The sequence below is a fragment of the Ascaphus truei genome, chromosome 1 (assembly GCF_040206685.1).
Source record: "Ascaphus truei isolate aAscTru1 chromosome 1, aAscTru1.hap1, whole genome shotgun sequence".
NCBI lineage: Eukaryota > Metazoa > Chordata > Amphibia > Anura > Ascaphidae > Ascaphus > Ascaphus truei.
In genome coordinates, this window is record NC_134483.1 from 533,040,103 (window position 1) to 533,055,933 (window position 15,831).

The 15,831-nt window shown below is 44.4% G+C and overlaps 1 protein-coding gene across 1 annotated transcript in view; it reads left to right on the forward strand.

Moving 5' to 3' along the window:
* Positions 1 to 310: 310 nt before the first annotated feature.
* Positions 311 to 15,831, forward strand: part of ATRN (attractin) — a 209,501-nt gene continuing 193,980 nt past the window's right edge. The window contains exon 1 of the mRNA XM_075572654.1: positions 311 to 815. Within this exon, the coding sequence (XP_075428769.1) occupies positions 574 to 815 (242 nt within the window). The 5' untranslated portion in view covers positions 311 to 573. The remainder of the gene's footprint in view (positions 816 to 15,831) is intronic.

Sequence of the window (15,831 nt, forward strand, 5' to 3'; positions counted from 1 at the left end):
ACTACACATTGATAGCAGGGTGCCTGTGCACTGTAGAGCAGTTTTCCTCCCTTTCTCCCCTGTTTGGTAGTAGTGAGTATTATAATACCCTGTTACTTTCCCATCTGTGTATCTCCTGTCCCCTGACTGGGAGGTGCCCGCGTGACGTCACTCACACCTCCACAACTCCACCGGCCTCAGGCACCAACCGCCCCCTCCTCCCTAAACCACGCCCACATCCGCGACAGCTCCTCCCACCCTCTCGTAACCCCTCCCCCCTTTTCCCACCACCAACGCCTTTTTTTTTTGCGCGCGTGCGCGTGTGTAGAAGCCTGGCTGCCAGTGACGTCACCGGCGCAGGACAACCTCGTAGGGGATAGCAGCATCGGTGCGCGAGACAAGGGCCCCGGCTGCGGCTCGCGAGTGTGTGGGCTGTCGCGGGGGGAGGTTTTAACCGTTTGTCCTCGTGCTCCTCACTGCTGCACGCGCCCCCCCTCCTTCCCGCCGTTGAACATCCCAGGCTCCGGCTGGCCCCGGGAGAGGGGGAGACGCAGCACGCCTCCCTCCCCCCGGCCGCGTTATTACCGAGCAGCGATGCCCAGCCGGAGCGGCGGAGGTGGCCTGCCCCCGGGGGTTCGGTTCCTGGCCGCCGTCGTTGTCCTGCGGGTGGCGGCGGCCTCGGTTGCGGCGGCAGCAGGAGGCGGAGGAGGAGGCGGTGGAGGGAAGGAGTGCGAGAAGCCGTGTGTGAACGGAGCCTGCCAGCCGGGGAGCGGGACGTGCCTGTGCGAGAGTGGATGGACCGGGGAGCAGTGCCAGCACTGCGGGGGCCGCTTCATGTGAGTATTGTGTGAGCACCTCTAGGAAGGGGCTAGGGTCAATATCCGCACTGGGGGCATGGCTACTGCCCGGGGTCAATAACTGCATTGAGGGTCTACTACCCTGGGGTCAATATCTGCATGGGGGGTCTACTACCCTGGGGTCAATATCTGCATGGGGGGGTCTACTACCCTGGGGTCAATATCTCCATGGGGGTCTACTACCCTGGGGTCAATATCTGCATGGGGGGGGGGGGTCTACTACCCTGGGGTCAATATCTGCATGGGGGGGGGTCTACTACCCTGGGGTCAATATCTGCATAGGGGGGGTCTACTACTCTGGGGACAATATCTGCATGGGGGGGTCTACAACTCTGGGGACAATATCTGCATGGGGGGGGGTCTACAACTCTGGGGTCAATATCTGCATGGGGGGGGTCTACAACTCTGGGGTCAATATCTGCATGGGGGGTGGTCTACTACTCTGGGGTCAATATCTGCATGGGGGGGCGGTCTACTACTCTGGGGTCAATATCTGCATGGGGGGGCGGTCTCGTACTCTGGGGTCAATATCTGCATGGGGGGGCGGTCTAGTACTCTGGGGTCAATATCTGCATGGGGGGGCGGTCTAGTACTCTAGGGTCAATATCTGCATGAGGGGGCGGTCTACTACCCTGGGGTCAATATCTGCATGGGGGAGGGGGGGTCTACTACCCTGGGGTCAATATCTGCATGGGGGAGGGGGGGTCTACTACCCTGGGGTCAATATCTGCATGGGGGAGGGGCGGTCTACTACCCTGGGGTCAATATCTGCATGGGGGAGGGGCGGTCTACTACCCTGGGGTCAATATCTGCATGGGGGAGGGGGGGTCTACTACCCTGGGGTCAATATCTGCATGGGGGAGGGGGGGTCTACTACCCTGGGGTCAATATCTGCATGGGGGAGGGGGGGTCTACTACCCTGGGGTCAATATCTGCATGGGAGAGGGGGGTCTACTACCCTGGGGTCAATACCCGCATGGGGTGGGGGGGTCTACTACCCTGGGGTCAATACCCGCATGGGGTGGGGGGGGGGGTCTACTACCCTGGGGTCAATACCCACATGGGGTGGGGGTCTACTACCCTGGGGTCAATACCCGCCTGGGGAGGGTGGTGGGGGGCTGCCGCTCTGGTGCTTCCTTGTTGTGAATTTATTTACCCGGCGAGCTGGATAAATAAGGCAGTTGCTCAGGTGCCTGTGCTGCCCCTGGCTGTGCCAGCCTGTGCCCTGACTTTCATGTCTGAGTCCCCATAATCCAGAAGAAAATCATTACTGTTTTAGAGCCGGCTGCCTGGTAAATAGACACTTTCTTCCTAGTTTGTTTTATTTTATGTTTGTGGCCTCTCGCTGAGACTGACTTGGGTGTAAAGACTGATTTACCCTGGTGAATTAATAATCCTACAGTCAGGCCTGAGAAATGACACTCCGTTGAAGGAGTGTGGTTTCATTTGTTGGAGCTGGTAAATTTGCTCCCTTGGTGTTGGAAGCAGACTGCAAAACTAAATGGGATGACCGGCTTTCCTGCGCTTTAACCCGGGATTAATTATGCAATCTGCCGAGGGCAAACCAGCGGGCAAAAGCCTTGTGGATACCCTTGTTTAAAAATAGGAAACCAAATGGGACTGACCTGTGTGAGGCTCTTGGTTGATGCGGTGTGAGCCATGTTTATGGGTATCTGAGTGTCTTTCTGTGCACGTGTTTGTTTTCAACGCAGGATTTTAATATCTGCAGTTTAGAAATTGATGTTTGTGGGGAGACACTGAGTATTTGTGTGTGTGTGTGTGTGTGTGTGTGTGTGTGTGTGTGTGTGTGTGTGTGTGTGTTAGGTAGGGCGCTTGTACCACATACACTTAAGCGTTTTACATTTTTTTTATTTGTGTTAATGTGATCTTGATTGATGTGAAAGCATCGTTACAAAACTTTCACCTAATATTTACTGTTTTCAGTGCTCACCTCTTGTATCGTGCAAGGCATGAGTATGGGGCATATGCGTTGCTCTCTGTTTACCCCTGTGTTTCATTGCAAAACGAGGAACACTTCCGTTTGGTTCGTAACCCTACCTGTCCCTCTCTTTACTCAGTTACTTTTTTTCCCAGATAACTGTTTTGTGGTGTGTTAATATGGGACGAGTTAACAAGCATCTTTGGGCAATTTCTGTCACAGCCACAATGTAACTAATACTCTATAAGGGTTAGTGTGAGCCTCTTTGAAGAAGTTAATGCCATGCTTCATGTAGTCTGAGGACAAATTACTTGTATATCCACTAATATGTGGGTGTGTGCTCTGTGGTCCCCTTATGTAGGGAGCATATTGAGATGACTTGCATGGAGGTTGGATCTGAAAAGGAAACAGGTATTTATTTACCCAAGTGCTGATAAGGAGCTCGGTGTGTAAGAACTGGTGGAGTGGTGGGAAGAAAATGAATGTTTTACTTGGGTGTAGTTTGTTTTTGTGACAATATTTACCTCAGAGGTTCTGCGTTTAGGCCTAGCCTACTTGTGAAAACCTTTACTGGAAGAAATCCATATATGCAACATGGAATTTCCTACCTTAGCTGCTGAGGAATACATGTGTTTTCTTGGTGGAAGAAGAACTTTAATATAAGGTTCTTCCAGGTGTACCTCGCAAGAGATTTGCGGAGGGATGGGGAATGGTTCAGTTTAGTAGTTTCTTTTTGATGTTTTTAGATGTATATGTTCCTACTTTGGGAATTGAGGAGTTGGTATGGAAATGGGGGAACCATTTTGGTGATTCTGACATATATTACTGTCATCCCAGCCCACTCAATACTCGACAAATACACATTACTGTTTTTATTAATTCAGCTCAGTTGTTTTTAGTTATCAGTAATTCACTTAATGAAGAAAACATGTTTGCATAAATGTTATGGTTGCTACATGTTCGTGTAAATTAATACTGACTACACATTAGGGCAGGAGAGTATAAACACCTGCTGAGGGGATAATAATAATAGCAGGTTATTGTATAGCGCTGCTAGTTTTACGTTGCACTTTACAGAGACATTTTGCAGGCACAGGTCCCTGCCCCGTGGAGCTAACAATCTGTTTTTGGTGTCTGAGACACAGGGAGATAAAGCGACTTGCCCAAGGTCACAAGGAGCTGACACCGGGAATTGAACCAGGTTCCCCTGCTTCAAATTCAGTGCCATTGCTCACTGAGCCGCTCCTTCTCCCGGATATGCAACTTGTGATGTTACACTGGTAAAACATTTAAATACTACCAATATGAAATATTTAAGTGAGAGGTTGTGGGACTGGAGAATCTTTAAACTAAGTGTTTAGCAAAGTTTTCATCTTTTTAAAATCTGGTTACACTCTTTACCTGTAAGGCCGCACGTATAGAGCCCACGACGGGCGACGTGACTGGTGACGTCACCCGTCGCCGCTAGAGAAAGTTATATTTCGCTTTGCGACGGCCTCGCGGGCGTACTAGCATTTGATAGGTTATGGGGCTCACATGAGGCGACAGCCCTTAAAAAAATCAAACATTGCCAGCTACCAAAAGTTGCTCCGTCGCGCTTACTAAAAGCGCATGCGGCGGCAATGCATTTGTTTTTGGGCGACGCCGCCCGTCGTGGGCACTATACGCACAGCCTAAGCTTTCTGAGCTACTCAAAATGATATCCTTATTTACATAGATTTGATCAGAGAGCACCCTAATTTGAAATGACATCTGACACTTAAAAGCTTCCCCCCCCCCCCCAATCTGGCCAATCCACAAAAATTCAAAACCTAATTGAATAGCCTGGACAAGGAGGGGGGGGGGTGGGGAAGAGGGAGAGAAATACACTGATAAAATCACAATATTACTAACCCCCTTTTAACCATATACTGCAAATCCTTTCGTAACGATTTACTTGTTGCATGCCAAAGAGGATTATAGGGCATTGCCATTCAAAGGTGTTATCTTTGTCCCGGGGCGTCACCTCCAACTCCGGGACACCTATTTAATCACCGACCTCAATACTCCTACCCCCTTATCTACCAATGGTTATTGGCCTGTAAGCCTAACATGGCCAATACTGCCATGGTAAGATAATTTGAATAACCATTATTAACCAAAAACATATGTACAAGTTGAATATTTCTATAATAATAAATGAAAGGGTCATTATCCCGTTAAATACAAGTAAGGCTACCTAGGTGCTGTCATGAGAGCCTGGATGGCCTCGCTGGCACCAATGGAATTGATGAGCAAAATGTACTTGTCATCCATGTTGAAGTTCTCCAGAGGTTGCAGGGTCAACCACTCGTAGGAACTAATCCACTTGAGGAAAATAACTAATTCAATTGATTAAAATAAACTCCATATCTTCTGTAGATTTTCAAACACGCAATTTACTACGTGTTGTGCTTCTCTACTTCTATCTGGTTATGACTTCATTTGTGAGATGGCTGCTTTAAGGTTTGTGCTTTAACCTGAGAATAGTTAGTTTGGAGTTTATTCCGATGGAGATTGTCACTCGTACAAGTAATTCCGTGTGCTTTTTACTTTGCAGACAATGGACCTAATAGTTTCTTTTCGTCGCGATGTTGGTACATTTTGTGTTCTTTGTGATCACAATTGGAGAATGTGTTGGTTTATACTCGGATTACAAAGCCTGTTAAGTGACTGTTTTGTAGCAGTGACATTTTTTGGGGAGCTGATTGTATCTACATTGTGAATGTTAATTTGGTAACCTTTTTAACGGACTTCATGGTGCTGGTCATATTCATGGATGGTCTTTGAAAACTTTGTATTACTACTTACCTGAGAAGTATGATTCCTTGTCTTTAGACAACGTTTTGTCTAAAAAAAAAATAGCTGTAACTTTTTCAATGCCGTATATGGCTAAGGCCCCGCTCCCTCAGTCAGCGCGCCCGCACTGCAGACAGGCGGGGCGCTGACAGACACAGACCGCGATATGCGGTCTGTAGGGAGCGGGCGGGGGGGGCGGGAGTGGGAGGGGGGGCGGCGTAGTTTAAGCGGAGGGACCCGCTACTCCCCCCCCCCCCTCCCTCCATGGGCTCGGGCTGCAGGAGGGAGCTGCTGCGGGCTGCTGGAAGGTAAGCAGCTCCCTCCCCCTTCCCCCACAAATGTCCTCCTCACACGCTGAGACACACCCCCCCCCCTACCTTATGTAGGAAGCTGTCTGACAGCTTCCGCTCCCACCCCCACCGCTGATTGGCTCATCAGCGCACCACGTGACGCGTCACCGCTCGGGATCACAATTTTCTTGCATCCCCTGGCGGCTGACGCGTCACAGTGCGTAGTGAGCCAGCAGCGAGGGGGGACTGGGACCGGCTCGGGAAGATTCCCCTGCTGGTGGGGAACGCTCACGTGGCTGCCCGCACCGCCGGGCGCAGCAGGTCCCAGCCCTATGACGTACCTGGTAAGACACACCAGAGGCCCTTATGGATATACCAGGTACATCATTGATAGAGTGGATTCAAACAGAAATAAAGACTTCTCCACATCTTTTTCTGTTTCCTTTGGCCTGTCATTTGTTTGATGCTAAAGTGGTCACATGATCGCAAATGCCGGACCTCCCAGTTGCACTGAATGTTAATTCTCACCCAAGGACTAGCTACATTTTGTGTGGATTGTGTGTTTACTATGAAATGAACCCCTCAATTTGTACTCTGTTATCTTGCAGTCTATGTACAATAGCATTGTACTGCTGTTTCTGTATTGTTGTAGTGGGCTTACCGGTAGGACGTCCCACATTATGGTATCAGAACAATGAATAAAGTTTCATGCCATGTGTAAACCCTTCCTCTTATCAAAGAATTGGCCAACATTCACACATGCTTATGTGCTGTAGTGTATGAGAACTGGTCATTTGGCATATGCTTCAGTGCAGATTAAGTGTACTTAACCTGCATTCACTTACAGTACCACTACAGAGATTACTTCAGCAAACTATGCATCAGGTAGGCTGAGGACAACTTCACGTCTGTGTATTAGGGAATTACAGAACACATCTATAAACATTGTTAGTGTATTTTTAAATTATTTTCAACAGAGGTTTATTCTTTCCAACGTTATTTCCCCCTTGTACAATCACTTACTTTACGTATTTCTCACTAAAATATTTTAATATTGTTGATAACCCTCATGCACTACACAGCCGAAGGGCAGCCAAAGGGCGTGAGCCGTTTGCTGCCGTTTGCTGCCGTTTGCTGATGTTTGCTGATGTTAGTTGATGATAAAGTGATGATAAAGTGATGATAAAGTGATGATAAAGTGATGATAAAGTGATGATAAAGTGATGATAAAGTGATGATAAAGTGATGATAAAGTGATGATAAAGTGATGATAAAGTGATGTTAAAGCTGCTCTATTTCTATCTGAAACACATAAGCCCTTTATCCCCTGTACCCAATTTTCCAACTTTATCTGTCCATGAAATGTCTGTGAATTCCCTGTATAACCCTGTTCTTTTATCGTAACATGTATTTTTTTATAACCCTGTGCCCAGGACATACTTGAAAACGAGAGGTATCTCTCAATGTATTACTTTCTGGTAAAACATTTTTATAAATAAATACACTTGGACATGGTTGTTTCTCTGGAATGTCACAACAGTGTTCCCAATACAACATAACATGATTTACTTTGAGACAGTATCTTTCTACTTTAAAATTGGAAGCAAATTAATTCCACATATTGTGATGACAGACACCACTGTGTTTGATTTTGATTTATTCTTATAAACAATGGTGGCAGAGTTTATGGTTCTTTAAATCATAACTGTATTAACAGACTTTTGTAAGATTTTGAGCATAGTGCTACAAAAATTGGAAATCTAAATTTGCACCATTTCTACAAAAGTAAATAAGTTCAGCTGTTTTATGCTTAAAAATCCACCCTTTTCTCCAGAGCTGCTGTTTCATTTACGTTTGGTAGCTGTATTTTTATCAAAACTGCAACGTTCTTTACTCTCATGGTAATGGAAATGTATCAGTTTAGGTCTAATGAAATGTCGTAATCAACCTTTTTTTGTTTTTGTTTTTTTTAACTACCTTTATGAATGTTGGAGTTTTTTTTTTGATGTACACAGTATGGACTTTTATATGGTAAATAGAGTACAGTACAGTATGCTACAATGCAGAAGGAAAAATAGGACTTGTCAATAGGGACAGATCTGCAATGGCGAGATGTAATCTTTGTTTACCCTTAACACCAAAACAAATGGGTCATGTTGAACTCTAGAGAAAGGTGAGAATCAAAAGTTAATGCATTGTCAGGCTGTGGCCCCAGCCACTGCGTGCATTGGAGCGCCTGGCGACGCAAGCAACGGTTTCAGCACCTGTGGTGGCACGTCAGAAGAGCAGGGGGGTGTGGCGGGGTCGCGACCTTGATGTCACACGGCTGGTTCGCCCTCATTGGCTGAACCACCGCCGTGATGTGGCAAATGCTTGGTCGCCACGGCAAAAGACAAATTCTTTACTTGGCAAATGCAGTCGCGCATAGCGCCTGTAGTTAGTGGGGCTTGCCCCGTAGAGGTCCGTATTGTGTGTGCTGCACATGCCGTAGTGCGCACAGCCGTGAGCAGTGGGGACTCAGCCTTACTTGTTCATCAAATGTAAGTATTGACCATGGAAATAGAATGAGATGGTGCAATAGATCTGTTTGTTTGGTTTGAACACTTGTAAAAATAACTGAGGCTGCGTTGAGCAAAGTATCACAGAAGGAACTACGGGATAGAAGAAGAAATGGACAAGATCTTGGGAATTACCAAGAGGGAAAAATAAGTAGAAAAGTGCTGTGTGATATTGTACTAGGTACAGGCACACCTCGCATTAACATACGCAATGGGACCGGAGCATGTATGTAAAGTGAAAATGTACTTAAAGTGAAGCACTCCCTTTTTCCCACTTATCGATGCATGTACTGTACTGCAATCATCATATTCGTGCATAACTGATGTAAATAACACATGTGTAACAGGCTCTATAGTCTCCCCGCTTGCGCACAGCTTCGGTACAGGCAGGGAGCCGGTATTGCTGTTCAGGACATGTCGTTTGCCTATTGAGAGATATGTACTTACTCGTGAGTGTCCTTAAACCGGGGTATGCCTTGTACTATTCTGTTATTTGAGGTGGGATTTAGGACTAAATATTGGAAGCTTTCATGTTTGAATTCTAAAGCAAATGTAAGGTAATTTAAAGAATGTGCCAAAAAATGTTAAAGCGCTCAATCAAGTATGTTCTGTAAAGTTTTTCTGAGATTCAGATAAAGTAAGTTGTGTGTAGGTGCTCAAACTAACAAGAGCAATCATCCTTTATAGCTCTAATAATAGCTTTATTGCCCAGGACATACTTGAAAACGAGAGGTAACTCTCAATGTATTACTCTTCCTGGTAAAATATTTTATAAATAAATAAAATAATAATATAATTATTGAATAGTGGCCCCCTCTGTGAATACGTTAACTGAATATACTGAAGTGTTTCTTCAGAGTTAAATAACTCCACACCTATCTTGGCTTGTGATGAAAAGCCTTGAATAATGTCAGCTCCTTGTGATCTTGAGCAAGTCACTTTATCTCCCTGTGCCTCAGGCACCACAAACATTGATTGTAAGCTCATCTGAACAGGAAATTCCTATGTGCTGCGTACCGCGCACTAAACTGTAATTGTGAAGCACTTTGGGTCTAATTAGGGGAAAGGCTATCTATGAAATAGTTTAATTATTGTCCATGTAACACCCTGTCTACCACTTCTAGCAATCTCTTTTTCATCTCAACATATTGTTAGTCTCCTAACTGAATAAATGTCGTAGAATGTCACAAAACATACAGTTCATACTGCTGTTTCTAGTTATGTATGTATATATCTATGTACACACACAAACCCCAAAACCTGTTATAGTGCAAGAGATGCATTCTAGGTACAGTACTTCCCTGCACAATCTGAGTGATGCATCAAAAGAATCTGTTACATAATGCATTATAAATGAGGTTGGTAAAATACATTGCACAACACAATGGCACAAGTACTATTTTAACTTGTGTAAAATGTATTAGTACAAAGTAGAACAATATAAATGTTGCCAAGGAGCATAACCAGACTACAGGGGTCTTCAATAGTATGTGCAATACCTCCATAGATATCAGTGCAGACATGGATTTGCATAAATGCAAATACATTTTAAACAACGGACTCCTCTGTTACCACCATAATAATTGTATGCCCTCTTTGGTTTCTTTATCCGTGACACCCATAACATACAGTATGAACGACTGTAGAAGTGCGTGACATAGCAGCTACTCCCTGTGCTGCACATGCTCTAATGGAAAAAAGCATCAAGGTTGTATATAATTACAAGGGAATAGTGACTTGATGTACACAGCTGACAGAAAAAAGAAAAGATCACTAGAGGAGAGAGTGCGTAAATCTCACATTGTATATAACAGTATTCACAGCTTAATGTAAGATTGGACCTGGAAATGTGTTCTATACAACCTTGATGGCTTTTTTTTCCCCACTGAAGCATGTGCAGCACTGGCTGCTTGGCAGCATTTATATTGTGTTTCACTGATTTCCTTACCAACACGTGGGGCATCTAAGCATTTGTACGATTATAACATTGACTAGATTTTAGTGTTTCTATCTCCTGTATGTCACAGTTTCACATTTGAACAATGAAAGCATTAAACACTGGAGCAGTTATTTTCGTTACACCGGCGCAGTTGTTTTACAGGTAACTCAGACCCTACATATGCTAGGTTTAATCTGATGACAAGGATCACTTGCCGTGGACACCAAACAGAAGTTTATCAGTGACACCCATAACATACAGTATGAACGACTGTAGAAGTGCGTGACATAGCAGCTACTCCCTGTGCTGCACATGCTCTAATGGAAAAAAAGCATCAAGGTTGTATATAATTACAAGGGAATAGTGACTTGATGTACACAGCTGACAGAAAAAAGAAAAGATCACTAGAGGAGAGAGTGCGTAAATCTCACATTGTATATAACAGTATTCACAGCTTAATGTAAGATTGGACCTGGAAATGTGTTCTATACAACCTTGATGGCTTTTTTTTCCCCACTGAAGCATGTGCAGCACTGGCTGCTTGGCAGCATTTATATTGTGTTTCACTGATTTCCTTACCAACACGTGGGGCATCTAAGCATTTGTACGATTATAACATTGACTAGATTTTAGTGTTTCTATCTCCTGTATGTCACAGTTTCACATTTGAACAATGAAAGCATTAAACACTGGAGCAGTTATTTTCGTTACACCGGCGCAGTTGTTTTACAGGTAACTCAGACCCTACATATGCTAGGTTTAATCTGATGACAAGGATCACTTGCCGTGGACACCAAACAGAAGCCAATCGGGCACGTAGATTTCACCTGGTACACGTTTGTTAATTCACTATGCACATACAAGTGGCACTTCGTTAGCTGTATTTTGATAAAGGTCTGAGGTTTGAGACCAAAATATCGAACTACTGAATACATTTGGTATATAATTTTTGCAAGACCTGCGGCGTTCCGGTACTTTCTTATGCAAGCTGTTTGTTTTGCTTTATGATATTGTCAAAGGGTGGTTCTCCGTACACCCGAGGCATTTCCTTATTGCTTCCGATCATGAGTGCACCTAACTCCCTCAGATTCTAAAATGTATTCGTAAACAGAACGTACGTTATTTAATCAAATGGCTAGATATGGAATGGACTTGAATGCACTGAAAATGCAAGTTCTGCTTTAAAATAAGCCAACAATTGACATATACGGCTAAATCAGAATCAACTGTGAAGATTATCACTTTTGAGATGCATGGATTTAGAAAGACCTTGAGTCCATGGGGGAGTCTACAAAATCTAGAACCTGAAAGGCAAAATGGTAATATTTAGTGGTTTTTCATTTCTGATTCTATTCACCATTCAACAAAGACCTTAAACTTTAGAAAGGCAGATTTTAGTAAACAGGACTAATCTACAAGGAATAAATTGGGATGTTTTTGCAGGGAAAAATGTAGAAGATATTTGGAAAGTCTTAAAAACATTGTTAGGCCCATAATAAAGTGGGCGTGCGCTTGTTCCGCCGTGCGTGCGGCACTTATAATTGTCTGTGGTTAGCCAGCTGTTCCATACTAGGGCTGAGCACGGTAGTGAGCGTGCAGCCGGCCGATCGAGGGAAAGACTGTGAGAAGTATGTTTTCGCACTGCTACCCGTTGCGCGTCAATCTGTGTGTGTGTGTTCATATAGATGTTGGTAATACAGGAATTAGATGGACTTTATTTCACATGTGATAGCCCAATGAATACAAACGTCTCTGTATGCTCTAAAACATCTTGTGCTACCCTAAAGAGCTCACACTCTATTTAATGTGAGAGGAGCCGAGGGACATACTCGTCTACTCCAACCCTGAAATAATATAGGAAATGTCTCTGCAGTTACGGATGACACAATCTTGTTACCGTCTCCTGTCTGTGGGATGTGTGCGTGTGTGTGTGTAGGGAGAGGGAGGATGGCCACGCCTACCATTCAATAGTGGGGAAACTACTTGAAGGTATAATACGGGATAATATTCAGGAATACCTAATGAAAAATAATTATTAGTAATAGCATAGATTTATGAAGGCTAGATCATGCCAAACTGTATTTGTTTGTTTGAGGAGTTAAGTAGGATTTTAGACCAGAGTAATACAGTTGATGTGTTCTACTTAGATTTAGCAAAGGCATCTGACACACGAGGTTAGTGTACAAAATAAAGCAAATTGGACTCAAATAAATTAACTAAAAATATTTGCACCTGGATTGAAAACTGGTTGAAGGATAGACAGAGTTGTCATAAATGGAACTTTTTCAGGTTTGGCTAAAGTTGAGTGGAGTACCTCGGGATCGGTACTGGGACCCCAGCGTTGTAACTTGTTTATTAATGACCTTGAGATTGGCATAGAGCAGGAGAGCGCAAACTTTTGGCGCTGCTCTCACTTGCTCTCGCGCCCCCCTTACCTTACTCTGCGGTGTCATGTCACCTGACCTCGTTGTCATGAAGACGTGTGTGTGATGACACTGGCGTAACGCGACGCATCACAGCAGCCTTCAGAATCACGGTAAGTTCAGGTTGAGAGGCCTCATGCGATTCCCCGACATTTAATTTAAATGCCATGGTGAAGAGCTCAGGGCCTCTGCCCGCGACCCCCCCCAAAAAAAATCCTGCGCCCCCTCACTTTGCGCTCTATGCCAGTGGTGCGCAAAGTCTCCACCTTTTGGTGATCACACTAAATTGTGTAAGGTAGTAGAATCAGAGCAGGATTTAATTGGTCTCCAGAAGGACTTGGAGAGACTGGAAACGTGGGCTGGTAACTGACAGATGAGGTTTAATACAGGTTAATGTAAGGTTATGCGGAACAAGAGTAAACAGGCGACTTACAAATTAATTGGGGATAAATTAGGTGAATCCTTGATGGGGAAGGGTTTAGGAGTGCTTGTAGACAGCAGCAGACTTGGCAAAACTGCCCAAAGTCACGCAGTAGCTGCAAAGGCAAACAAGATCTTATCTTGTATTAAATGGGCAATGGATGGAAGGTAAGTAAACATAATTATGCCCCTTTATAAAGCATTAGTAAGACCACACCTTGAATATGGAGTACAATTTTAGACACCACTCCTTCGAAAATACATTATGGAACTAGAGAGCGTGCAGAGAAGAGCTGTGTTTCTGTCCACATCAGTGACCGCTCCGCTAGAGACTGCATGTAGCAGCGGCAGCAAGAAAAACAGGCCAGGACTAGAAGATTGACTCTTGCACCTCAATTCCTACCTCCTTCTGGGACTCCTTTTTAACCCCTTCCCCACCTGGGACTGCACGTCTTAACATCTTGTCTTAACTTCTGCCAGCATCCACCCTCCACTTAACTTCTTGCTCACAAGTTGTGTGTGTTCAGTCATCACTACACCTGATGAGGCTGTGACCCCTGTAACCTTGTACTTTGTCTGGAAAATGTTTGAAATGTCCCTGTGACACTATGTGACCTCTATTTCAATGTTCCTGACAGAGCAGGCATGGAATACTGTGGGGTTATCACCTATACAGAGGTTCAGGTAGTGTTTTTTTTTTTTTTGTTTTTTTTTTACACAAATGCAGACTGGCCAACTATTCCTTAAGGGCCACCAGCGGGTCATGTTTTAAGGATTGCCCTGCTTCAGCACATGTGGCTGTCAATGTGAACCACTGAGCCACCTTTACTGAAGCAGGGATATCCTTAAAACCTGAACTGTTGGTGGCCCTTGAGGACCGGAGTCGCCCACCCTTGCAGTAATGTTTTGCATGATTTCAATTGGATAATGGGTAGGTTGACCTGCGCCCTTTAAGTGGTTGGTCTGAAAGATCAGAGGGGATCTATGTAACAGTTGTAGTGTGGCATTGGATTAGAGTAACTGTGAAAGCTATGGTTTTCTCTTCAGATAAAAATATATATTTGAGTGGATGAGTGCAGTGACTTGGCACTCAGACGTCACAGAAAAACTGTTTTGAAAAACAATATAATTGTAATGGCTAAATACTGCTGACACTGCTGTAAAAGCGTGCCATACCATTATTAGTTTAGCGTCCCTATATAAATGCGATCTGCAATACACTTTAGACACTTTGGTTTCCAGGAGTCTGGATTCACCGAGGACACTGACGTACAATTTGTCAGCAGATAAGTGCCACTTGGACCATTTTCATATCTGCTGTGAAACCTCAGAATCCATTTGATCTTTTGCTTTTTATATTTTAGCCTTATGGCTCAAGGATTTTTTTTTTAATTGTTACTGTTTTGGCCCACACCACCTACTGTATGTGAAGAAATTGCTCCCAATTCGTCTTTAGCTTGCCACCTTTCCGCTTCAAAGTATTTGCTCTAGCACTTTATTCTGAAATAAAAGTCCCTTTTGAACTTTGTTGAAACCCTTTTTATGTATTTGAAAGTCTCATCATATGACCCCTCCATCTATCGTCTAAGCCAGAGTTGACGAATGAGAAGAGAAATTTGCGCCACACAATGTAAAATCCCCCCCGCCCCCCACCCCATATCAAAATAATCATCTCAACCTGAATTGTTTCTTCTTACCTTATCTCCTGGCAGACAGCACCGGAACCTGTCTCTGCAGGTGTCTTTGGTGCCGCCCCTGCCGTTCTCTGATTGGTCACTTACACACATATACATATACACACACACACATATACATATACACACACACACACACACACACACACACACACACACACACACACACACACACACACACACACACACACACACACACACACACACACACACACACACACACACACACACACACACACACACACACACACACACACACACACACACACACACACATATATATATATATATATATATATATATATACACACACACACACTTATACCCCCACACACATATACCCCCACACACATATACCCACACACACATACCTACTCACACACCCACATACCCATCCACACACATACCCATCCACACACATACCCACCCACCCACACACATACTCACACACACACATACCTACCCACTCACACACATACCTACCCACTCACACACATACCCACCCACATACCCACCCACATACCTACACACACTGTAAACCTGTCACTCTCGGGAGCATGGACTGTATAGACTGAAAGTGTGCGGCACACGTGCCCGCACCTACTATAGAACAAGCCGAAGATTGCCAGAGGGGATTGCAGATAAACGAAGCCTGAAAGATTAGGAACAATATTCTCCAATTCTATAAACAATACCTGATTTAATTGAGCTTTTCATTGCATAGCCCTACTGATGACATTAATAAGGGGTTTCCAGGTAATAAGGTTGTCGTGTTTTTATTTTTTTTAATGATATGGTCCTCTGGAGCTGAAATTTGTTTTAATTCCAGCTTTGTGGACCCAATGGTTCCTGAAATATTTACCGTTGTAGTTTATTGGTTTATTTATAAAATGTTTTACCAAGAATTTAATACAT